Source organism: Python bivittatus, unplaced genomic scaffold, assembly GCF_059951505.1.
Source record: "Python bivittatus isolate LINGU-HERP-01145 unplaced genomic scaffold, Pbiv_v1 ctg000670_np1212, whole genome shotgun sequence".
NCBI lineage: Eukaryota > Metazoa > Chordata > Lepidosauria > Squamata > Pythonidae > Python > Python bivittatus.
This window is the reverse complement of record NW_028277094.1, coordinates 1,089,567-1,114,485: the sequence shown is the minus strand read 5'-3', so window position 1 is coordinate 1,114,485 and position 24,919 is coordinate 1,089,567. Positions and strand designations below refer to the sequence as shown.

The 24,919-nt window shown below is 40.6% G+C and overlaps 1 protein-coding gene across 1 annotated transcript in view; it reads right to left on the bottom strand.

Annotated features, from left to right (window-relative positions):
- The window catches only part of LOC103059489 (connector enhancer of kinase suppressor of ras 2-like), a 259,146-nt gene that overhangs the window by 70,698 nt on the left and 163,529 nt on the right, over positions 1-24,919 (bottom strand). Inside the window, exons 10-13 of the mRNA XM_088151675.1 lie at positions 20,501-20,634; positions 18,037-18,248; positions 8,080-8,166; positions 6,652-6,905 (exon numbers count right to left, since the gene is read on the bottom strand). Of these exons, the coding sequence (XP_088007801.1) occupies positions 6,652-6,905; positions 8,080-8,166; positions 18,037-18,248; positions 20,501-20,634 (687 nt within the window). The remainder of the gene's footprint in view (positions 1-6,651; positions 6,906-8,079; positions 8,167-18,036; positions 18,249-20,500; positions 20,635-24,919) is intronic.

Sequence of the window (24,919 nt, the reverse complement as noted above, 5' to 3'; positions counted from 1 at the left end):
CAATCGGTTGTTCCATGACCGGTTCTAACTGTTGCTTCTTGGCCCGCATACAGATTTCTCAGGAGACAGGTAAGGTGGTCTGGTACTCCCATCTCTTTAAGAATTTGCCACAGTTTGTTGTGATCCACACAATCAAAGGCTTTTGCATAGTCAATGAAGCAGAAGTAGATATTTTTCTCGAACTCTCGTGCTTTCTCCATGGTCCAGCAAATGTTGGCAATTTGGTCTCTAGTTCCTCTGCCTCTTCGAAACCCAGCTTGTACATCCGGTAGTTCTCGGTTCATGTATTGCTGAAGCCTAGCTTGTAGGATTTTGAGCATAACCTTGCTAGCATGTGAAATGAGTGCAATTGTGCGATAGTTTGAGCATTCTTTGGCGTTGCCCTTCTTTGGAATTGGAACATAAACTGACCTTTTCCAATCCCGTGGCCACTGTTGCGTTTTCCAAACTTGCTGGCATATTGAGTGCAGCACTTTAACACCATCATCTTTTAGTATTTTAAATAACTCAGCTGGAATACTGTCATCTCCACTAGCTTTGTTGTTAGCAATGCTTCCTAAGGCCCACTTGACTTCACTCTCTAGGATGTCTGGCTCAAGGTCAGTGATCACACCAGCGTGGACATCAGGGGCATTAAGATCTTTCTTGTATAGTTCTTCTGTGTATTCTTGCCACCTCTTCTTAATCTCTTCTGCTTCTGTTAGGTCCCTGCCTTTTTTGTCCTTTATCATGCCCATCTTTGCACTAAACGTTCCTTTCATATCTCCAATTTTCTTGTAGAGATCTCTAGTCTTCCCCATTCTATTGTTTTCCTCAATTTCTTTGCATTGTTCATTTAAGAAGGCCTTCTTATCTCTCCTTGCTATTCTCTGGAAATCTGCATTCAGTTGCTTATATCTTTCCCTTTCACCCTTGCTTTTCGCATTCCTTCTTTCCACAGCTATTTGTAAAGCCTCATCAGACAGCCATTTTGCTTTCTTGCATTTCTTTTTCTTTGGGATGGTTTTAGTTGCTGCCTCCTGTACAATGTTAAGGACCTCCGTCCATAGTTCTTCAGGCACTCTGTCTACCAAATCTAATCCTCTAAATCTATTCATCACCTTCACTGTGTACTCACAAGGAATGTGATCTAAGTCATACCTGAGTGGTCTAGTGGTTTTCCCTACATTCTTCAATTTAAGCCTAAATTTTGCAGTAAGAAGCTCATGATCTGAGCCACAGTCAGCTCCTCGTCTTGTTTTTGCTGTCTGTATAGAGCTTCTCCATCTTTGGCTGCAAAGTATGTAATCAATCTGGTTTCGGTATTGACCATCTGGTGATGTCCATGTGTAGAGTCGTCTCTTGTGTTGTTGGAAAAGAGTGTTTGCTATGACTAGCTTGTTCTCTTGACAGAACTCTATTAGCCTTTGCCCTGCTTCATTTTGTACTCCAAGGCCAAACTTGCCTGTTATTCCGATTACTCCTTGACTTCCTACATACACATATATGATTTAAAAACAAAAAACAAAACTTGGAAGATTCAACTGTGGGTAGATGCTACACATTGGGGTTTTGGATGAAGATATCATCTCAGCCTACTTCTGCAGTTTCAGGGCAAGGAGAAGACTTCATCTGCTTCTCTAACTAGAATGACAGCTCTACAGCAATTGCCCAAAAATTATAACTGGAAGAGAAACCTCATATAAAATGCTGGTTAATCAAACAAAATTAATAAAGCACAAAATGTTCTTTAAATTTGCTGTGGAGGGACATCAAGGATGGTACACAACTATCTTCCAAGTTTTAACAATGATAATTACATGATTGTAAAGAACAAGAAATAATATTTGGACTACTCGTCTTCCTTGATTATATGCAGATTGTCTAAAGCTGCTCTACAATTCCATTAAGAACCAACTCCAATCAATCTGAAGGGAGATTAGAGCTGATATTTGGAGGTGCTTACTTTAATTAAAGCAACACATTTTGCAAGCCATCAGTAAGTCAACTGACCAGTTCTGCCAGCACCAACAGAATGATTAGAGATGAGCTGAAATCTTATGAAAACTGATTAAATACAGAACCAAATAACTGTTGCATTTAATTTAATGCATAAGTCATCCCAGTTAGAACGTGCTGTTTTAAAAACCTATGCAAGCTGTTTGCCTCTGGTCCATAAAAACCTTTCCAGATTGGGCTACCATATGTGGGTTGGAAGTTTCAGAGCAGCCATTAAATGTCAGAAAAGAGATACAGACTACTTTGTTGCCATCTGGTGATTATCTGGAGTTTTACAGCTCATACGTGGTAACCTTATATCAGGGAGGCCTAACTAGCTTTACCTAGAGTACACATTGAGCATGGCAGTCCAGTAGTGGAGGGTGACAGGGGCCATTTGGAGAGGGAGTTGCAGGGATTAAATGGATGCCTTAACAAATTGCAAGGTTTACAGCCCCATTTTGCCTGTTATAATTCCCCAAATTTCCAGAAGTCCACAAAATAAATAAACAAAAGCCTACATTTTTTGTTTCCATTCAGGCTACGGGTGAGACAAAGGAAATAGAGGAAGTGTATTACCAACTACTTCTTGCTAATCAAGAGCGGCATTGGCCGTTCGACTTGGAAGCAGAAGAATCTGGCTGTAAAATAGGGACTCATAGGCATCCCACGGGCCATGGAACTCCTGAATTAGCAACTGGCGAGATGTAGCGACTCAGCTAGGGTTACAATATCCAGGCTGTAAACATCTGTATGAGCAATAGATGTCAGCAAAGAATTATTTTTCTGGGTCTTGACTGCCATGTAGTGGTCAGGCTGATTTCTGCAGGCACGATATGGCAGTTCTTTTGCAGTGTTTTGCAACACCCTCTCTCAGATGTGTGGGTCCATAGCCAGCCCTGGTCAATTAAGGCCAATACCTTACTTTTGTGTACCTGATGAAATCCCTTTGTCAAACTGCCTTCAGTTATTCTGTTTCTGGTATTTTGGTTAATCAGCAAGCAAGTGTGTCTGAACTATTTCCCCTTTGAAAATTAATGCCTGAAATGCAGATGATAGAAACAAGGATGCAGTGAGATGGGAATCTGCCTTGATCTTCTAATCTCCCAGGACAGACTTCAAAAAGCTGGGATTGCTTTTACGTTAGTGCAATTACCTGCCCACATAAGCTGAAGCTTTTTGTAATTTACAGATCAAACACATTCTGCTCAGATCTGGAATCAAAAGGTGTATTTAACCTCATGAAGCTCACATAAATTAGAAGTGCACTTCAATCTTCTTCTGTAAAAGCTAAGGAGATGGACTTAACAGAATTTCAGGTTGTCAAGAGGAAACACTTTTTAACTCAACTATCCAGTCATAATATTTCAACCAAATGCTATTGTGCTTTTAACCAGTTCTACAAGGAAAATGTGAAGGTTCTGGAAATGCTACAATTGTTCCAGAGCTACGGTCCCAGAGTCCACATAACAAGCTAAGCTGTGAGTTAATTTATTGTGGCTTGTTAAATTACACATTGGTAGCTGGTTCATGGGCTCAGCCATAAATCATGGTTTACAAGCCACAATGATTGGTTCACATAGCATACATACTGAATATCACAGTTTAGGGTATGAACCCAGTCTTAGAGGGAAAAAGTGTTCCATGTATCTTTTTTAATGAATCTCAACACACTGATACTCATAATGGGCTAAGCTATGGCTTGTTTAAGACACTGTTTGCTGAACAAGCTGGAGACGTGGCTGACATATCATTTTAAGCCATAAGACAGTTGGTTTGGTTAGGGATCACGTTAATGGTCACTATATTGGATTTCATGCGGGAATGTTACATTTCATTGATTGAATCTTCCTGCTGAATGTTTGTGCCATAAGCCTGCAGTACTTGAAATAACCCTGTAGCACACCATAATGGTTGGGTTTTTAAAAAAGATATATATATATATATATATATATATATATATATATATATATATCTGCATGAATGCTTCCTCCAAAATGTCAATAAATGGGTACACTTTTTCAGAACAAAAAAGGATTAGTTGACTTGGTTTTGCCTTAGTATGCTATGTGTTAGCTTCTATTGCGGTGACGCCGCTTCAGGCGCATGAAATGATATTGAATCCCCTCTCACCCTTCTCTTCTGAAGGCTAAACATCCCTGCTTTCTAATTTTTCCCTCGTACAGTTTTATTTCCAATCCTCTGATCATCTCTGTCGCCCTTTTTTGAATGCTCAAATCAGTTGGATGAAAGACACTCTCAAGGGCACAGCTCAGATTATGGTGTATGTGTGTGTATCAATCAATCAATCAATCAATCAATCAATCAACCTCACTTTTTCATCAGCTGGATCAGGAAGCAGATTAAAGAAACACAAGCAGCTCAAATCAGAGTAGACAGAAATGAAAAGTGGTGGAAGATTAATAGGTGGAAGATTTTCACTCATTAACCTGGGAAAATATATCTGCTTGTTCCTTTTTACACACTATAAAAAGGAAAAGCTCTCCAGATCTGCATTCACACAGATCAAACTTTGTAGCTGCTGTTGGTTGGAGGGTGTGCCAAGTTTCAAACTACAACAGCTCAACAGGATTCAAGTAGAAATGGATTTTAGACATTATATGCTGTGTGCCTAGCTAAATTGCTATTTTAGACTTTCTTCCTATGTAAGGGAGAAGCTCTGATTTTCCAAATACACTCAGTGGCTACTCTTAACAACGAACAGCTATAAATTTTATTTCCTTGGCACATTTATCCATTATGTTATTTGTCCAGTTTTGGCTACCTGGAGTATATTTCTCGCAGCAGCTGTAATGAAAACAGTAATTTCCAAACATGGCCCACTGTGAACAAACCAAGGAAGAACAGAAACTCTGCTGGAATAGAAGGACTTTTTAAGCAGACATTTCCCTTAGTAACTGCCATCTATATAAAGCAACTAACTCACAGTGACAGGTTTGCTTAAAGCCTTTAGTACAAGTACTTATACTACCAGCTCAAGTTACATGGTGAATGATATGATCATTAAATGAAAGCTAAACTAACTATGCATCTGAGTCATTGCCACTAAGAATGTCTTATTGCTAAGTATCTTATGAACTTCCTGCTGAATTTTACTGGAAGATCAGTACTATGTAACTGTGGAGTCCTTGGGGTTTTCTGGGCTTGGTTGTTTTCTTGCAAACGTATCGTTACCTTAGCCGGGTAACAAAACGTTTGCAAGAAAGCAACCAAGCTCAGAGAACCCCAAGGACTCCACAGTTCAATCCTGAGATGCATAAACCTCTAGGTTGATGTAAATGTATCCCTTTACTAGGAAAGAGGAAAGCTTGTGGAAGTCTCCCCATGTCAGCTCTTCAAGGTAGTCCATACAAGAAGTGCCAACCATAAGTGCTAATGCTACCTTTATTGTTAGGTTCCATTAACACAGTTAATGGTTAACTGTGTTAACCATGCTGTGGGGAATGCTGGCTGGGGAATTCTGGGAGTTGAAGTCCACTCATCTTAAAGTGGCCAAGTTTGGACAACACTGCATTAACAGAATCTTGCATGTCTGAAAGTATTTCTCCCCTCTTTTCCTTTTATTCTCCAGAAAACTAGGGAGGGTCCCTTCTGAAACACTTCCCATGTCCCCTCTGTTTCTGTGGGCTGAGCTATCTTTTGCATGATGGCTTAGCTTGTTACTTTAAAACTGGCCACATAGATACTGTAATGGTCTGTGGGGATGGCCTTAGGGAACTGGAGGAAGAGCTGCAGCCTAGACCATGGTCTGATAAACGAAATCTGAGCCCAGAAGGGGGATGGGGGTGGAGAAAGCGTCTCAGAAGGGACCTTCCCTAGTTTTTCGGGGAATAAAAGTGAAGATGGGGAGGGGTACTTTCAGACTTGCAAGACTGATGTTAGTCCTTTAAGGTAGCCCAGAGAAGAAGCACAACGAGGAGTACTAACACTACCTTTATTGTAAGGTTACATTAACAGAATCTTGCCAGTCTCCCAAGGCCATTCCCACATAACATTAGAGACATGTTTAAAACTTTCTGGAGATGGAGTCTCTCAGAAAAGGCCTTTGAGGTTGAAAAGGGGATGCAAAGAGTATAAATCTATAAATCAGGAATACACATACATGAAATTCAAATAAAACACACACAAGCAACGGTGGCTTCATTTGCATTCTGCCTAGCAAATCATAAATTGGCCTGAAGCTTGTAGGATACACATTTAGTATTAAAAGAAAGAGAAGAGATGCATAGAATTTGGAAGGCAGTTTGTAAATGAACACAATTTGTTTTAAGAACTCAGCTATATGTAAAACAATAGTAGTAGTGGTAACAGTGATAATGATAATGAGAATGTTTTCTCCCTTCCTAATCTCAGTTTTGTCACAACAGTTGGCAGTACCCAGGTAAACTTGGTCAATTTGAAACACACACACACACACACACACACACACAGACCAAAAACAAAGTAGAATAGGACCTGGCTAGAACTTGGATGGGAGACCACCAAAATATCCCAAGAGCATAGTTGGAAAAAAAAGAAAATCCCAGAAGATGACAATACAAACCACTTCCATAAAATTGCCAAGAAAATCCCATGTAGTCACCAAGCGTCAATTTCAGTATGAAAAAGACTGAACGTTTTTCTTAGTTTTAATTAAAGCATCAAACAGCTTACGTGATAGAGGGGGACGGTGTTGCTTTCAGCTAAGGAGAAATTTAGGACATCCTGTTGTCCAGGTTCAAGCCGTACATTAGTAGATGAGGTCAGCACCGAGGAGCTAACAGGATAATTAGGACTTCCGCTGTTCTTGCCCTTCTTCCTTGACCGCCGGCCTGTATCCCGCTTGTTATCTTTCTGAGTCAATGGCTCCTCTTGGATCACTAAGATCTTGTCATCACTCAGGTATCTCAGGAGCGAGTTCTCAGAATCTTTTGTCAGAGCAGAGAAGGAGAAAAATGAGAGCTAAAGAGAGGATCAATCTTTGTCCCTATGCTGATTAAAAGAAAAGCATGCTAATTGGGGAAGAGAATGAAGAAACCATAGAGTAACGGGTGTCAGATGATGGGCAAGGCACTAGAGTTTGCTCAAGTGAGTGCCACATCCAGAACTGTATGTTTGGGGCACCCCAATCCATTTTAAAAACTCCAAATTTGCAGATACAAAGATCCATACAATGATTACAAAATATACCTGACTTCAGAACTTTTCCTGGGGAAATAACAGCAGCACAGTAATTCATTGATTGCTGACTATTGAGAGTTTCCAAAACTTCATAATATCATCAATGAACCCCTACTGAATTTCACCTGAAATAAAGGTTACCATGAATTTAAAGATGTTGGGTACAACATCTGAAGAACTTTAAGGACACTGGATTAGATCTGGTATATACAGAAATGACAACATCCAGGAGAGGACAGAACTTTGGACATTTTTCATTTGTTAACTGGGTTCATTTCTTAGTCAAAGTTTATGAGATAGGGATGTCAGAGAAATATGTTAGGGCCCTCATTTTAAGTGTATTCATCAAATTCCCATTTTTCAGTCTAGTCTATGGATTAGAATCCATGAATTCATCAGATTCTGTGCATGTCTAAACGTGGCAGTGCAATTCTCCATCCCAAAACATGGATCCATCTTTCCATATATTTTAGAAAATCACGTACCAAAATGTACATATTAAGGAAGGAGAATCACAAAATATACACATTATGAAAAATGGTGAAGAAAAATAAATGTGATTTTCATTTGCAGAAATTTGCTGGCATGACATTAAGACTAATTAGATGCAAATCAGAAATAGTTGAAGTATAGGGCCATTCATTTATTCCTCTTGCTGAAAAATAGTCTTTCATCTCAAGTTACCATATTGGGTGACTTGGATAAAAATGAGAGTATTGATTTGATGGCTGTGCCATCTTTGGAGCTAAGAGATGGTTTGTCACGATATGGCATTGTCCTTATGCAGCTAATAAATGCTCCAGCAAAATGACATGATGAATTTGGAATGTTTGATTCACAGGAACTGATGAGATAGTTTGAAGAAAATAGAGTCCTTTTAACTTCTTGTATTTGACTGTATTGGGGAATAAATACACTCACCGCGGCTACCTCTCTTGTACATATTTGGTTCCTTTGAGTCTCCTATCCAGCTGTACTCTGTTGGCATAGAAACTGGCCTCAGATCACCTGTGAAAAGTACAAAGAGAAGCCAATTAACAGATTGAGACCCATTAAAAGGAGGATTATGTGTATTAGAAAGATGAGATACAAGTTAAATTAGGAGGAGAAACAGCTGCTGGGTGCAGTTAATAAATGTTTGCAATTTTCAAAATGTGCTGTAATGGATAAACTGTAAAACAGAAAACAGCATATGCTGTCCTGTTGGGGTGTCTCCTGCTCAGGACACAAGGCAGCCGTGGCACATGTTGACCCTCGCTTAGTCTTTAGGACAAGATAGGCAGCAGGTAAACCAGAACCTGAGAGTCCAGGATCTAGACCTAATGGTGAGGCTGGAAAAAGCTCCATTGCTCCTGATTTGGGACACTCTTGACATTCAGACCCCACTTCAAGGTTTTGACCATCCATCCTGTGTGAACACTGTCATTATAGGGTGGAAAGACAAAAAGGGAGAAAGGTAGAGTTGCTCAGTTGTTTGGGAAGACACCTTAGACATCTAATAGACATCATGGCTCCAAAGTTACCGAGCTCTGATCACCAGAACTGATGAGTGCTGGCTGTGCTCAGGGAAAGACTGGACACCTCCAATATCTCCGCTTCTATCTTAGAGCATTCAGATACTGGGAAAAATTTTGCTGACAGCCCTCTTTTTAGTATCTCAAGGATTACATTTAGACCCTTTTTATACATTCGTGGACCTATTTTACTTTTTTCTTTGCTTCTTAATTTCCCTTCGGTATTTTATAATTTCAGATTTGTAAAAAATGTTGGTCAATGACCATAATAAACTTGAACTTCGTTGACAGCCCAACTTGTTTGCTGTATCTCCCTGGAAATCTTGACCTCTTGGGTGGATCTGACAAATACTTTCTGCCTTGCTCTTTAAACCTCAGCTGCTAATCAACATTGTTGGCTTATCTTGAACTAGGTCTGGATTAGAAGTATGGTTCTACTTTCACTTGTGTATGCAGTTGGTGACCTTGGACCCGTTATCACCTTGCAAAGGCCTTGAAGGCCAAGGCGATGTACTATCATACTACAATCTGTCTAAACTTTCCTTTCAAAAACCTTCCTTTATAAAAAAGGCCTCTAAGACCTGTCTCTGGAATTGAATAGAACAGCGTTTCTCAACCTTGGCAACTTTAAGCTGCATGGACTTCTGTCCAATATTGGTCGCACTTTTGGATGATCTCTGGTGAGGGCAGGATGGGGGTTGTGCATCTATTCTGCCCTACTTGGCCTTTCCGCGGCTTTCAATACCATTGACCATGGTATCATTCTGGATCAGCTCAGGGGATTGGGAGTGGGCAGCACTGTGTCGTGCTGGCTCACCTCCTTCCTCCAGGGCTGATTCCAGTCAGTGGTGGTTGGGGAGGAGAGATCCTGCCCTCAGCCCCTGTTTTGTGGGGTGCCACAGGGTTTGGTGCTCTCCCCCCTCCTATTTAACATCTACATGAGACTTCTGGGTGAGCTCATCCGTTGCCATGGGGTGGGGTATCATCAGTACACTGATAATACCGAATTATACATCTCTGCCCCTGGTGAGTTAGGTGATGCTGTGGACATCTTGTCCCAGTGCCTGGAGGCTGTGAGGGTCTGGATGGGGAACAACAGGCTTCAGCTGAATCCTGGCAAGACTAAGTGGTCTTGGGACCTTCTGGTGCTAGGAGTATACCATCTTTGGTGCTGGATGGGGTGGCATTGCCCCAGATAGACCCAGTGCACAATCTGGGAATCCTTCTGGACTCATGACTCCTGCTCAAAAAGCAGGTGGCAGTTGTGGCTCGGAAGGCCTTTGCACAGCATTGTGTTGTGCGCAGTTGTGCCCATTCCTGGATCGGGGGGGGCAGTTCTGCTCACAGTCACTCATGCCCTGGTCACCTCTCATTTGAACTTCTGCAATGTACTCTACATGGGGCTGCCCTTGAAGAGTATCCAGAAGCTTCAGCTCGTGCAAAATGCAGTGGTGTCTGCAGTTATGTGTGCCCCTAGAAGGGTACACATTACTCTGCTCTGCGAGCTGCATTGGAAGTTTGCTTCTGGGTCCAATTCAAGCTGCTGGTTTTGACCTTTAAAGCCCTTCTTGGCATGGGGCCGGGTTATTTGAGGGTCTGGCAGAGAAGGCATGCAGTGGGTCCCGACTGCCAGAGAATTACATTTGGCGGGTTCCAGGTGGTGCACCTTCTCTGCTGTGGCACCTTGTGGAATCTTCTCCCCCCTGAAGTGAATTAGCTCCATCCCTCTTAACATTCTGCAAGTCCCTGTTCCTATGGGATCAGGCCTGGGGGTCCCAGGGGACTGGGGAGGTTTTGTGATGGCTCCCTTACTATGATTAACATCATCCTCTCTTGTTTCGTGTGCTTTTTTATCATTTTTATAGTTTTAATAATGACAGCTTCATATGTATTTATTGGTTTTCTTTTTAACTGAGTGTTGTACACCACCCAGAGTCACTTTTTTGTGAGATGGGTGGCAAATATCATCGATAAATACATAAATTCCCAGCTTGCTGGCTGGGGAATTCTGGGAGTTGAAGTCCACCCAGCTTAAAGTTCTAAAGTTGAGAAATACTGGAACAGAAGCCTGAGAAATCAGGAAACCGACAGGACAGATGGTCATGCAGTGAAAGGAAGAAGACTTATGTACATCCCCAGACTACAACTAATATAAAGGATAGAGCCTCACATCCTCACATCCATCACATTATACATTTCACCAACCTGCTCTTCTCCTTTAAAAGATATTTTGCAAAGCAACAAAGTTTTGTTGCCTTGAAGGAGAATGTTTGGAAAAATTGTAGGTGACATTGTTGGCACTGCACTCCTTCAAACGTTTGTTATGATCTCCTTAAGAAAGACAAGGTGTGAATGGCTCTTCTGCTGCTGCTTAAAATCTGATCAATTCCATCCTTCAAATACTCATATGGATGGCAGCAAAGGGGTGGATGAGTTTGAATGTTATCTGTAGAGACGAATCATGCCTGTAGATGAATCCTGCGGATATGGATGGTGTCTTCGGAGGAAAACCAAGGAGATGATATAAAACCTTAACAAGGATGTTTTATGTATACAGATGGTTCATATTTGTGCTGTTACTATATCAAATGTGTGCTTCAGCATCCTTTTTTCTTCAGACAAGACCAGGAAGGGGCTAAAGATATAGATCTGTAAAAGTAGCTAGGTGGGATCATTTTCCTAACCTCATCAGTATACATTACTGTAATCTCAACACATCCATTTTCTGATGCCTATGTAGACAGTTTGTTTTTTCTTTACTGTATTTAGTTTATATATGTTCTGTTTTATCTGGTCATTGAAATGATTATTATCTGTCTATCTCAAGCATCCATAAAAATACGCTGCAGTTTATGAGTCTGCTTCCATCTGTAACATGCAGTTTATATATAAAGCACATAAGCGTACAGCAACATGGAGGAAATTCTGTTCACTTTGGGCACTAGCGTTATTTACATGTCCTTGCAAGGTATCCAGTGCTGCAATCCTTATAGACTTGTGGACTCTAGGCAATCCTCAGGTGTTAAAATAGGAGGAACAATGTACTTAAAATTATAGTGAAAGAAATATAACCAATAATAACAAAGAGAGAGAGAGTGTGAGTGTTAGGTAGGTGGGTGGATGGAAGAGCAGGCAGACAGACAGACAGACAAGACAGACAGACAGACAGATGTCTGTAACTCTACAGTCAGTTGTTCCATGAGATGGGAACTGCAGGCAAGAAAGCCTTTCATTAAACCCCTCCTGCTGCACCTCCTGTTAGGTGGGGATATTTAGTAGATGTTCTCTGGCCACCCTGGTCAGATGGACAGAATCTGTATGGGAAGGGCCAGAGTTATACACTGACCAAACACTGGATCCCAGACATAGACCTAGAGTGAAAAAACAGCAGAATAGAATCAAGAGTTTTCTTTTTCCTTTTCTTTCCATCCCATTAGCTCATTTCTGTAATTGTGTTGGGTCTCTTTATTAGGTGATGCTGAGAAGGGAGGCAGGAGAAGGAGACGACAACCCTGCCCCTTACAGATTTCAAGCTGCAGCTATGGCAATAGATAAATAGTGGTGGTTTATTGATTTGTGACATATTCACTGATTCTTTTGCCTATTAAATAAGACACTCTTAATTCAGAATGTCATTATGCGTTCTGAAAAGTTCAGGGTGTTTTGATTCCCCCCCCCTTCTGATTGCAGTCTTATGGTGTGTGATGAGAGCAATTATAATTTGTTTATCTGGTTGCTTTATTAAAATGAACTTTGCAATAATCAGTGACATATTCATAAAGGGGGGGGGGAATTTAGCAAAATAAAATCTGGATTCCAGAAGCTTCACATTGCTAAATATGCAGCAAGGTTTGTTCTCAGCTTTAGAAACACAGAAGCAGCACAAATCAGGGCTGGTAAGCAAAAGGTCTTACATTCGCTCCTTAGCGTCTCCAGACAGGACTGGGAAGCCCTCTTATTTTAAACCCTCTGAGATAACCCTGAGCTAGCAGAGCAAATTAGCAGACTTGAGGTAAGACAATTCTTCTGCTCAAGGAGACTCATGATACATAATGGTTCTGCATGCAAACAAAAATGCCACCTTTCTTTTTCAGATAGTCAAGACTTCCACAGCTACCGCATTGCTCGCAAGTGTTTGAAAAAGGAAAGCCCTCAGCAGGGATGGCCCTTAGAATACATGGTCAGGATTCTCCTCATCCTCTTTTTTCCTGTAGATTTTTCAGTTTTCTTCAAAAGTGAGTAGGTCTTGTGTGTTGGGAATACTTATTCACATAGGTAAACGCAGTGCAAGAAATCTTAGAATGCATCTCTGATTCCATTCTTATCATGGAATCAAAAATAAAAAGATTGAGGAGTGGGCTTCCTCTGGAACAATTCCAAACATACTGGGACATTCTGCAACAAGTCTTGGGGGGAAAAATCACTTATCCTATTCTTTTTCCAACAAAGCTCAGAAATGATCATGGTAGATAATTTTGCATTCAGGATTAGAGTCTTAGGGTGAAAGGTTCTCTAAGCTTGGCAGATGCTTCATTAGATGACTAGGTAACACCTTCAGTGCTATTCCCTTGGAAAAGTAAGATTTGTTGGTTAGTCGTAGAATATATAGTTCCCATCTTATCAAACTTGAATATAATTGAGTGGGCTACACTGTTGAGCAGGGGATGTTATTGTGATCCATCCTGTTTTCTCTTTGTTTGATTATGGAAGAAGTTACATATGCAAGTAACGAGATGCCTGGGGATGACAACCCAACCTCAGAGAATCCTTGCAACCTATCTACAGCTGACATGGACCCTACACTGGTGAGGTGCCTGGGGTGATAGAAAATCGAGATGATGTTAAGCTGGGAAATTAACTAAAGTTGTTGTTGTTTTTTTTAAATATCACAAGTTATGATTTCCCCCATAATCTAGGACATTTAATTAGTGAGTTTCAGCCATTTTCTCTTACAATCAGCAGGGTGAGTGAGGTGTTGATAGGTTCATTTTGCTTGCATTTGAGTGTGAACCGATCCAAATTAGTATGATTAAGCTAATATGCAAGCAAAAACATGGGTGTGCTCTGAATTTTGCAAGAGTTTGCCAATTTAAATAAGTACACAAGGTAAAATCTTGTACAAAATGTATCTTTGGCACACCTGGCAATAAACGTGACACGACTTTAGGAAACATTTTTTTTTTTTGCAAATGGTACATACTTTGGGCAAAATTTGCAAACAAAAATGCATACCGTTGGAGAAATGAAGGCCAAACTACATACACGTTTTAGCTCAAGCTTTTCCTTGAAAAATAATTCTCAAGTTCAGTGAAATGAACTTGATAGATTTGCAAAAATAAAACCTGAGATTAGCAAGAAGGAGAAACTGGAGAAGAAGTAAAATTGATGTGTTAGCCATTGTGAACATACTTCTCAGGATAGTTTCTTAAGTAGACATATGCATTATAGTTGAGCAATAGGTTACTGGCAAACTGCATGATGGATCTGGTGGGAGAAAGAGAATCTCCTTTTAGCCTTATCCTCAAATTGCAAAGAGCAGAATAAATCTGGTGAAAATATGTTGCTGCATATAAGTCTCCCCAAAGAAATATTTCTGTCCTACTAAAAAATTCAGGGCTTCTCCCGCCGTCTTTTGTTTTGTGTTTTTAATTCTGTGACTTTAAAAAAAAATCTAATTTGGATAGAAAATGGGAAACATCCAGGTAGAATTGAGTATGTCCAATGTGATAGACTGGATATAACTCAACGTTCAACCTAGCAACTAACATTTGTAAGAGTCTTCGTGTTTAGGACAAGTCAGATAAGTATTTCTGTGAGGACTTGAAGTTTGTTAACATAGTTACAGCATGTTTTTGCTTTAACAAATGTTTTTATGGTCAGCTGAATTCAAACTGTTAGCCCTAGTAGTATGTTGGATTTGGGCTTTATGTTTTGCTTGGGTGGAACTGTTTGCCAATCCTGATTTATGGTGAAGGTGAGTTGTGCAAGCCATGTTTGTTGGCTTCTTGGAATTCTCTGAGCGTTGTGGTTTTCCTACAGAAAACTACCAGGCTAGGTAGCATCATCAGTGCCTGGGAGAATGGAGTTTGCTGGCTATTTATATGAGGTAGCTTATCAACATTGATTGAGATATTGTTTCTTCCTTGATTGTTCATGTTTATAAGGTGCTGGTTCCTGCTTCTCTGGATGTTGGTTAGTAGGTGTATGATGAGGAAGGGTGTGTTTCGACCCATCTGGAGATGAAGCTTATCTCAAGGAGTCCATTAGTGGCTAATTCATCTGTATACCATGTCTCTAGAAATCCTCTTGCCAGCTTGGCCTGGGTCAATAAAATGAGTTTAACCTATGGGTAAGCAGTCTGTGGTCCTCCAAGGACACTAACCTATTCTCTCAGCATTTCTCACTTGGACCATGCTGTGAATGGGACAGCTAAGAGTTCTAGTGTGTTGACATCTCAATATGCTATTCATGCATGTGGTACCTTAGCACAATGTCTGCATTCAGTCTGTGTGAACCAAACGGCGATCAGTATAACTGATTGGTTAAAAAGAAACATGACACATAAGATATCTTGTCCCTGCTTGTGAAGATAGGTGGGGAAATTCATGCTGAGGAATATCACAGTTCACAGCTATTAATCATGGAAGTTAAATAGTTGCAGTATAATAATGGGACCAAAATCATAAGCCAGAGAACTCCTCTGTGAGAAATAACGCTCCTTTATGAGGCAGGGTTACAATGGTTGAGTCATCTTTGGTGGGAAAAAATGTCAGCAAGTTAAGGTAAGGTAAGGAAGTATACGGAATTGTATAGGGTGTTACCCAATGAGACTGAACAATGGGAAATTTGAGAGTGATAAGAGGAAATATAGCTTCATCAAATGCACAGCTAAACTATGGAACTCAGTTCCACAAAACATAGTGAAGACCGGTTCAGGTGGCCTGATCCAGCAAAGCCTTTTAAGTGTTTTCTTGCTCTTAATTGTTGAGGTACTCATGGAGTTTTGGTCATTGTTAAAGGGTTTCCAGATGCTTTGTCTGCTTGAGCTATTCTACCTTTCTCACACTGAAATAAAATTACCACTGGGATGATAGGAGAGCAGACTCTGAGAACAAATAGACCTCAAATTAGAAAAATCAGTTCAGCGAACAGTATCGTCTGTGGAATACTGCTTCTCTACAAAGCAGTAGTTCATCAATTATTTCACTTTTTTCCCTTCTCAAACTGCATTTCATTTTCTTATAATATCAAAATCTCAGGAGAATGGGTTGTTTCTCTCTCCTACATTGAGCAGTTGGTCTGTGAAATGACTATTAATAGTGCAACATATTAAAATCACAGAAGGAACTTGGTATGTTGAAGGAACAAAACCCCAGCATTTTTCAATTCCCAGAGTATATGAGATAGATAGGAGAAACCTTGGATAGCTTAGCACTGTCTCTGAAACAGCAGATCTGTCACTCAGGGGTACTCCTGGTCTCATGGCTACAGCTAAAAACATAGTTAGAGGCTGTGGCCAGGGAGGTCTTTGCTCAGCTTTGTTGATGTATCAGTTGCAGTCTGTGATGGAAGGCATGAGCAAGGTTCTGGAATGGAGCTTCAAGGTTGCCAGGAGGGGAGAGAGACATTCCAGGGGAAGCACCTCCTCAGTCCCCAGCCGGAGTGTGGGAAAGCCAGGAGAATGAGACTGGCACCTCCCTAGGGCCTCAAGGTTATAGTAGCTGCTGTTGTGGTGTAGATTTAGTCTGGCGAGATTCTGTCTATCTGTCTATTAGGTGTAAGCTAATAAAGGAGCTTAACTGTTCTGGACTGTCTCGCTGTTATTCTTGGGCTGAACCTGACACAGTCGTACCCAGATCACAAGGACCTTGTAATTATAACTCATGCTCTCATCATCATCCATTTATACTAATGCAATGCTCTCTATATGAGTCTGCCTTTGAAGACTGCCCAGAAGCTTCAGTTGACCCAGAATGAGTACTGACTGTACACATCAACATGAATATTAACACCTCTGGCCCTGGACTGGTTCCCTATTCATATCTGAGTACAATTCAAAGTACTGCCTTTACCCTTTCAAGACCTAAATGACCTGGCAGTTCTTACAGGGCCGCCTTCTTCACCAGGTCTCAACCAGCCCATTACATACATGGCAAGAGAGCTTTCTGTGGGCCCCCCATTTCTGCAGAGTGAAGGGAGAGAAGGTCACAGACCGTTCTTGCTTGGTGCCCTGCACTTTGAAATAGCCCCCACCCAGATCCTCTGCTCTCAGCATTCTGCAAGCCATAAAAAATGAAGCTTTGTCAGACCACCTTTGAAATATGGATACTGTTGGTTATAGTGCAGTGTGTGTTTGGATTTGTTATTTGATTATTTTGTTTGATTTGTTTTTACTGTGGAAATTTTATTCTGTGTACTGGTGGAAATTGTAAAGCTCTGAGAGTGTCTCTGATCACAGCAGGGATAAATCCAATGAATGAATGAATGAATGAATGAATGAATGAATGAATGAATGAATGAATCAGAAGATAGGCTCAAACAGATGCAGTCTCACTAATATATACTCATTTTCTTGGTGTGTTATGATACTGTATCTTCATGCTCCGACTCTTCCACTCCATCCCTACCCTCTTAGAAATCCAGAGAAACTGGGAAAATTCCCACAATAGCACATCATGTTTTCTGATTACTATTGCTAACATCTAGGGATGGAAAATTTGAGATATTTATCTTGTGTTTTGCAAGAACCTCTAACCTCGCTAACTGCAGCTTAGCACAAAAGACACACTTCCCAAAGTTGAAGGAGTCTCAGCTCAGGAATCTGTTTTGAAGACCAGAATTTTGACACTAAAATCCACTTCTGGTTTCCCTCAAGCTTTCTTCATTTCAGCACCATATTTAAGGGCTTGGGAGGAATCCTAGAAGTCCACTTCCAAGTTTTGCAATCCTCACCAATGCACCGCAAATCATCCATGGACCCAAACTGACAACCTTAAAATACTTCTCAATATTTGGGGTGAAGGGAAGAAATAGAAACCTTTTGTTTTAAGGTCTTGCCAGGTCTTTTTCAGCCCTCCTCTCCCCAGAAATGACTGGAAGAGGACAATAGCTTGACATTCCAAAGGTTCATATTCCATTTCCAGCATCTTCAAGGAAGCCAAGGAAAGATTCCTGTCTGAAACCTTAAGAGTGTCAACCTAGTGTTCTCCAGACATGTTGGAAACTCTCCAATAATTCCCAGGCAACCATATCAAGAATTATGCTGGCTGGAAGAGTTGCAGGCTCGCCATATCTAAACACTTTCAGATTGAAAAAAGGTGATATAGAGACAAGGATTCAGAAAGGTTAAATCCAGCAAGCGTACCATGTGTAGGTGTCTTTTCTCTTCTCCGCACCCCTGTCATTCTGCCTCTTTCATATTCAGAACTCATGGGATGATCCTCGCCTTCAATTAACGTGTAATATTTTCCACTTTCTTGTTCCAAGAAGTAGCTTGGAGATTCAGAACCTTTCATCCCGGACTTCCCAATCCCATATTTGCTGATTTCATCACATGACACAATTCCAATGTCATCTCTAGGAAGGAAAGAGAGAAACAGCAACATTGGTACCAAAGAAGCAGGCCATAATTTTCTAGCCTGTACAGAAATACAGATCAGGAGCTTGTCATAGGTTCAAGGCAGGTACGTTAGAGTCCCTGCAGTTGATTGGACTACAACTTCTGCCTCTCTGTGTCAGGAAGAAGCAGCGAACTAGTCCTGATTCAAAGAGGAGCAGAACCAAGCCCAACCTCTGGTTGTATGCTAAAGCCCGAAGTTATCAGAGACAGAATGATACTGGAATAGGATACTGCTATTGAAAAGGAGTGTTTATGCAATAGAGAACCTGTATTTCGATTTACGGGGCGACAGATTCCTTCTGAATATGGACCAGGCTGTGCTGTAGTGGCTGAAAGAGGACCAGCACAACAAGAAAAGGTTAATCTGCTAGAAATTCATACCACAAGAATATGACTTTGGTCCAAAGTACATATAAGGAATGACCAAGACCTCAGAAGATTCTTTATCCAGAGGACTGTTTGAAGAATAGGATTGAAAAGAACCATAATAGCCATTGGACACTGGCTTCCACTGCTAACAGTCAGGGCTGATGGGTCTTGCAAGTTGGGGTTGATTAGGCTTGTAATCCAAAGCATTTGGACTCCCTTCATCCATTATGGATTATTATGGTATGATACCCTATTTTGAAAACTCACATGGGTCTGCTGGTGGTCCTTTCAGTGCAAAGTGCAATCCACAGCTGGAAAGCCAGAATCACAGACTGGTCCTTGAACATAAGGCCTGGTGAAGAAGTGGCTCATCTGTATTTTTTTCCCAGCAGCTTCAGCTCAGCCAGAGGTTGCCATGAGTTGACTATGTTAAGGGAGTTTATTCCTACTACTATTAATTATATTTAATTTGATAAGATTGCTCTCCCATTTTATTATGGGAAACAATTCCAGAGCAGAATTAATTACAAACAATTTATACTCTGTTAAAAAAAGAGCAACATTCATAATCAGTAAAAAAAAAAAATCAATAAAAATGCTAAAAGCTTTAAAACACCTCTAAAAATTCTAGACGTGAAAGGCATTACAGCATCAGCTTTAAGGGAAAGCTACTGCTACTATAGTTTAAAAAATCTTGCTGAATCAATAGATTTTGAAGCGGGATTCAATCAATAAAACAAAATTGAAAACTGTACAAAAGAAAAAAAAAAACACTTTAAAACCCATCCAGATCAAAAATTCACACACTATCTTCCGCTAAGAGCAACACTTCGCAGGAACTCAGGTTACTAGTGAAGAAAATAGTGAGTGAAGGGGAAAGAAACTAAGTCCATTTGTCCAAAGAACACAACAGTTTGAGCTTCAACAGTAGCCCTGGACTAAACAGTCTGTCTAGACCCTGTCCCCTTGGAGGGGAACCAAGATGGGAGACAGGTAGGTTTCTACCTCTTGTTCATGAACATCTCAGAGGCTTCTGGTTGGACAGTGGAAGAAACAAAATGCTGGACCATAATGAGGCTACTGTGATGGAATGCAATAGAGCATCAGGTTCTCAGGAAGGGAGGGGGGGAGACCAGAGGCAGCACAGTCCAGAGCAGGAGCGTGGGAAGAGGAAGAGAATTAGGATAGCCACTCCCTAGAATTTCCCAGATTATATCCACTAAGAGTAGTACAGATTTAATCTGACAAGATTCTGTCTATATGGTGTAAGCAATAAAAGAAGTGAACTTAGATAGTTTCTTTGTTGTTCTTGGGCTGGGCCTGACAGCTACAGCCTGACTCATTATGGCTATCCTTACATTCTTAGGCTTGTAGTGTGGTAAAGGTCACTAAGTCACTAACCTGACTGGCTTTAAATGGGGATGGATTCATGGAGGACAAGTCTATCAAGGATTATTGGCCTTAAAGCCTCCATGATAGCTCCAGGTTGGGGGTAGCATACCTCTGAATACCAATAGCAGGAGAACAATGACGGGAGATGTGTATGTCTCCGTTACCTGGTTTTGAGCCTCCCAGAGGGATCCGGATGGCCTCTGTTGAGAAACAACATGTTTGACTAAGCTGGATCTTGATCTAACCCAGCAGGGCTGTTCTGCTCTATGTTCAGTAGGACTGAAATGACAGCTAACGTATAGAACTTATGCATTAAGGGTGACTTGTGTCTCATTGACTTCAACAACTCTAAGGATAGCCAGGGTTGAATACAACCCGTTCATTCTGTTCTCAAGGAAGGAGTTATCATTCTAAAGAGCCAGGGTTATCAGCCACAGGCAAGGTATACCTGGGGCCATAGAGTCCTGACATAGGGGAGAGGATGAAAACATCTTGCAGAGTCGAGTTGTCCATTTTGGAGTTCATACCCATTGTGCTGGTTGGCGTGGTGAAACTGCTGGTTGGGCTGGTTGGAATCACAGGCTGGAATGGGGGAGGCAGAAAGAGAGAAAAAGAGAAAACACTAAATAAACTAGCTGTATGTATCCTCTCCCGCTTTCTTTTTCCGCAACAAAATGGATGCATTGTCCCGAAGGGCATTGTGGTCATGTTGGAAACTCTCACCTTCCGGATTGGTAATAGCAAAAATGTCCCTCCAACAGATATTCCATTTGACTATTTATTAACTGGAAGCCCATAGTTATTTAGTAGAAACTGCTATAATAGAAGCAAATTATTCTTTTCCTCCAGATCATTATTATTTCTGCAACATACATACAGTACACATCTATGCACAGAGACTTAATAATGGAAGGCAGGAGTTGGCTTGCGACTCTTATACATTGTGACTCAAGATGAAGCTTTAGTGGAAGTCATCTCCAGTTTATAGACCAGTGTTTCTCAACCTTGGGAACTTTAAGATGTGTGGACTTCAACTCCCAGAATTCCCCAGCCAGCCGTAAAGTTGAAGTCCACACATCTTAAAGTTCCCAAGGTTGAGAAACACTGTTAGAGACATTCATTCAATAATCTGATATTGGAACTCAGAACCTAAAGGGGATTAGTCACATTAAAGCTTAGGCAGAGCTGCATAAACACCTTGCATTAATTTTGAAAGGGACCTTTTCACAAAATCAAACAGATTTTCCTTTAAGATATTTAGAAGCAGGAGCACTTTGAGATGAGCACATGAATTGGATTTATTATAATCACAATTAATAAGAATGGTTAAAATTCTCACTAATTAGTCTGTTAAATATTTCTAACAGTATTGAAAGAAAAAAAGGGGGGAACTATAAAATGGAATTAATATGCAGCAAGGAAAATACCCAAAGTAAATCAAATCAACAAAAAAAACACTACTTAGAATCATGGACCCTTAAATTTAGATGAAAGAAAAATGTGGTGCCAAAAATATTGAGAAGGCAATTGTGGCTCCTAAGGTTGAGTATTCCACAAGTGGGGGCCCCAGTCAAGAAAACCCTCCCCCTTGGAGCCACCTCATTAACTTGGAGGGCACCAATCAAAGGGCCTATCTGGATGGCGATTCTCCTTTAGAATTGGTGCTTGTCTGTTTCATACAGTTCTCAGCAAAAGATGCAAGTCCTAGGATGTGTTTAGAAAAGAAAACAAGTTAAGGAATCTAAAGAGAAAATATGATGCTAACCCACCTTTAGAAAACACCAATGACGATGCATTCAGTTGTGAATTTCTGTGCATTTTTTAAAAATTGTAGAAACAAGATAGGATGTATTGTATATGTAGGATTGACCAGGGTGAAACTGACATGGCCTGGAAATTGATTGATTCACTGATTCCCCTTCTTAGGGGGTGATCTGATCTTTCCCTGAAAGGGGATATTCCAATTTTTAAATAGGATATAAGCTGAATGTTGGTCATATGTTTATCTTTTGGTTTGAATAAAGTATGTGTGCATATTTTTGCTGTATTTGGTAATAAGGAATTTTGTAAATTTTAATTACAAAAGTGAGCTGAGAGAATTTGAGAGCGGGAATGAAATCCACAGAGAGTAATTGAGCTATAGAAGCATTCTTCAGATGCAAAACTTCCATAATTTCTAATCCACATGTCAACGGTTAATCTAGTTTTGAATAATAGGAATTCTAGACTAACACATGGAAAAAGGGTTCCAGTTGGGCAAGGTTTCCTCTATGCATACAGAATTAGAGAAATATTTGGGTCTCCTAAGTCAACTTTGATTTGGTTTAAAATATCATGTGATATTGTCATTTAAACTTATTATTAACAGAGGAGATTTATACATCATCACCTGATCCCAAAGAGGGTGAAGGAATGAAACCAAGAAATTGAAGAAATCTTGAGCGGTCTAATGAAAATCCACTCACGTTTTGTGATGTGCGTCCCCATGCTAGTGATGCTGCCAGACTTGGCAAAGCAGAATACAAATCTTGATCTCAAAACACCTAGAGCAGTGTTTCTCAACCTTGGCAGCTTGAAGATGTGGCTGGGGAATTCTGGGAGTTGAAGTCCACACATCTTCAAGCTGCCAAGGCTGATCTAGGGCATGAACTTTTCTAAGTTTCAGCTTCATAATTCCTTCAGATCCACCACTGTAGCTGCTCTTCTTTCTTTGCCATGTAATTAATGGCAAAAGCAAGCAGGAGAAACACTGACTCCTGTGCCCTATGGCCTCCAAGGTCAACAGTAGTAGGAACAGTGCAAGATTTCCCCATGGCCCCTATATCCTCAGTAAGGAGTTAGTCTGAACAAACAGAAGCCAGAATACATTATTTTTCTAGGCATTTTGTTCAGCCTTTGCCCACCTAGTTTTCTTCCATGAAACAGAGTTAAAGAGGGCCAAAGTAACTGCCTTTAATTTTAAGGTTGTGTGGATACTGAACATTTCAAGAAACTTATGAATAAGCCCTTACGTACCTGTAGCCAACTGGGTTTAATCTGGAAATGTATTTCTGCCACATCATATATTCAAGCATAAATCTCAAATTCAGAATATGTTGCTTTTATACTTTCCCAAGATCAAAGTTAAGCACTAATTGTCCATGACGTAGCCAATTCCCCGTTCCATAAATATTCATAACGTAGTGGAATGATTCTTCAGGAGTATTTCTATGTGAAGTCTGCCCAGCAAGAGCAATTCAGTGGCGAGAGAAAAAAGCAACAACTTCTTTTGCAAACAAAACACAACTAAAATGGCATGGAAAGAGATTTAGTCAAGCAACTGTTTTGGTCCTGCAGCATAAAAACAGCTTGCTCACCTCAGGCTGGCCCCACCAGGGGTGAAGGCTGCAACTCTAATGTAACAGCCATTATTTTCTAATTAAAAGCTGATGATATCAACAAATAAACAAACAAAACTACTGTCAGAGGATAATGGCCTTTTGCTGCTACGGGAGCACTATGGCAAAGCCAAAGCACTGTTGGGAAATGGTGGGAGAGACCCAGGAGGGATTCCTGTGAACCTTCATCAAGTCTTTATTTCACAGAACCTCCAGTCCAGGTCACCCATGTAGGGCCGTTGCTCATAATTAAGGTATCACTGGCTATAACTGAAAGTGGTCATTGAGAAGATAGAGTGGATATACTGAAAAGGTCAAAACTAGAAGCAAGAGATGGAAATGACAGGGAAAGAGGATTGGGCTAAACGTTAAGAAAAGCTCAAGAAAGGCTAAATCTGTCAGAGATGCTGGAATTGTGTCTTGCAGGAGAGATTTTGCATTGAGCAGGAGTGTCAGAATAGAGGGTCTTCAACATTCCTTTCAGCTGAACAGCAAATGTGTAATAAAACTGAATAATTATAAGCATATTTTTGGAATGTTCAGACAACTTCATATTCATTATGAGGTAGCCCTTAGGTTCACCAGTTCTGCAGGGGCACCCTTTATCTACATCTTGCAAAGAGAGATTTCTTTGCCGGTATATGTCAAATAAGCTTTCCCAACACAATTCCCTTGATGTCTGGGGACAGCACACCACTTCACCTCCAGCCAGATGATGGATGTTGGAGTCCAACACATCTGAAGAAAGCTAGGTTGTAAATGGCTATAATAGATGAACAGCTACCAAAGAATTGGCTGGATCTTACTGTGATTGTTCCACACGTGGAAAACAGAGTTTAGCTTTAAGGGGTGTATTTATGTGTGTTTAGAATTCCCACATCTTCTTTGAATCACTTTACCACATAGACCACCGAAATTCTGGTGCCTCATTATACAAGCCATCAAGGATTAGAGCTGAGCACAAGCAACCATTCAAAATTCACCAAATATTGATGAATTGGATAGAAAAATGGAGGTGATTTTTTGGAGTTTCTCCAGAAGGAGGAAAGATTTTCTAATAATTTGTCAGTGACAGACCTTAGCAGTGGTGGCAGTGGTGGTAGTAACAGCATTACTGGGGGGGGGGGGGGAAGCAGAAACAAGGGAGGGGTTTTCTCTTGATGGGATTTAATGGAGACATGAGAAATCTGGGAGGCTGCAGACTCCTGGAGAGAGGTTTGTGCAATGAAAGACAGAATATTTTAGACACATCCATGGTCACCTCATCACTACATAAGGACAAAGATGTTCCCCAGTAAATAAATGCAAGAATTTCTCCACCCATGAGAATTTCTTCAAAGTCCTCTTCTTCTTTGAAAGAACATTTGGAAGCCAATTCTCTTTCACCAAATGAAAGAACTGATAGCAAAAAATACCAGGAGATTTTCTCTGCTTGTACTCACATGGATCATTGATGACTTTGAAGCCATCTGCCAACTTCATGGGACAAC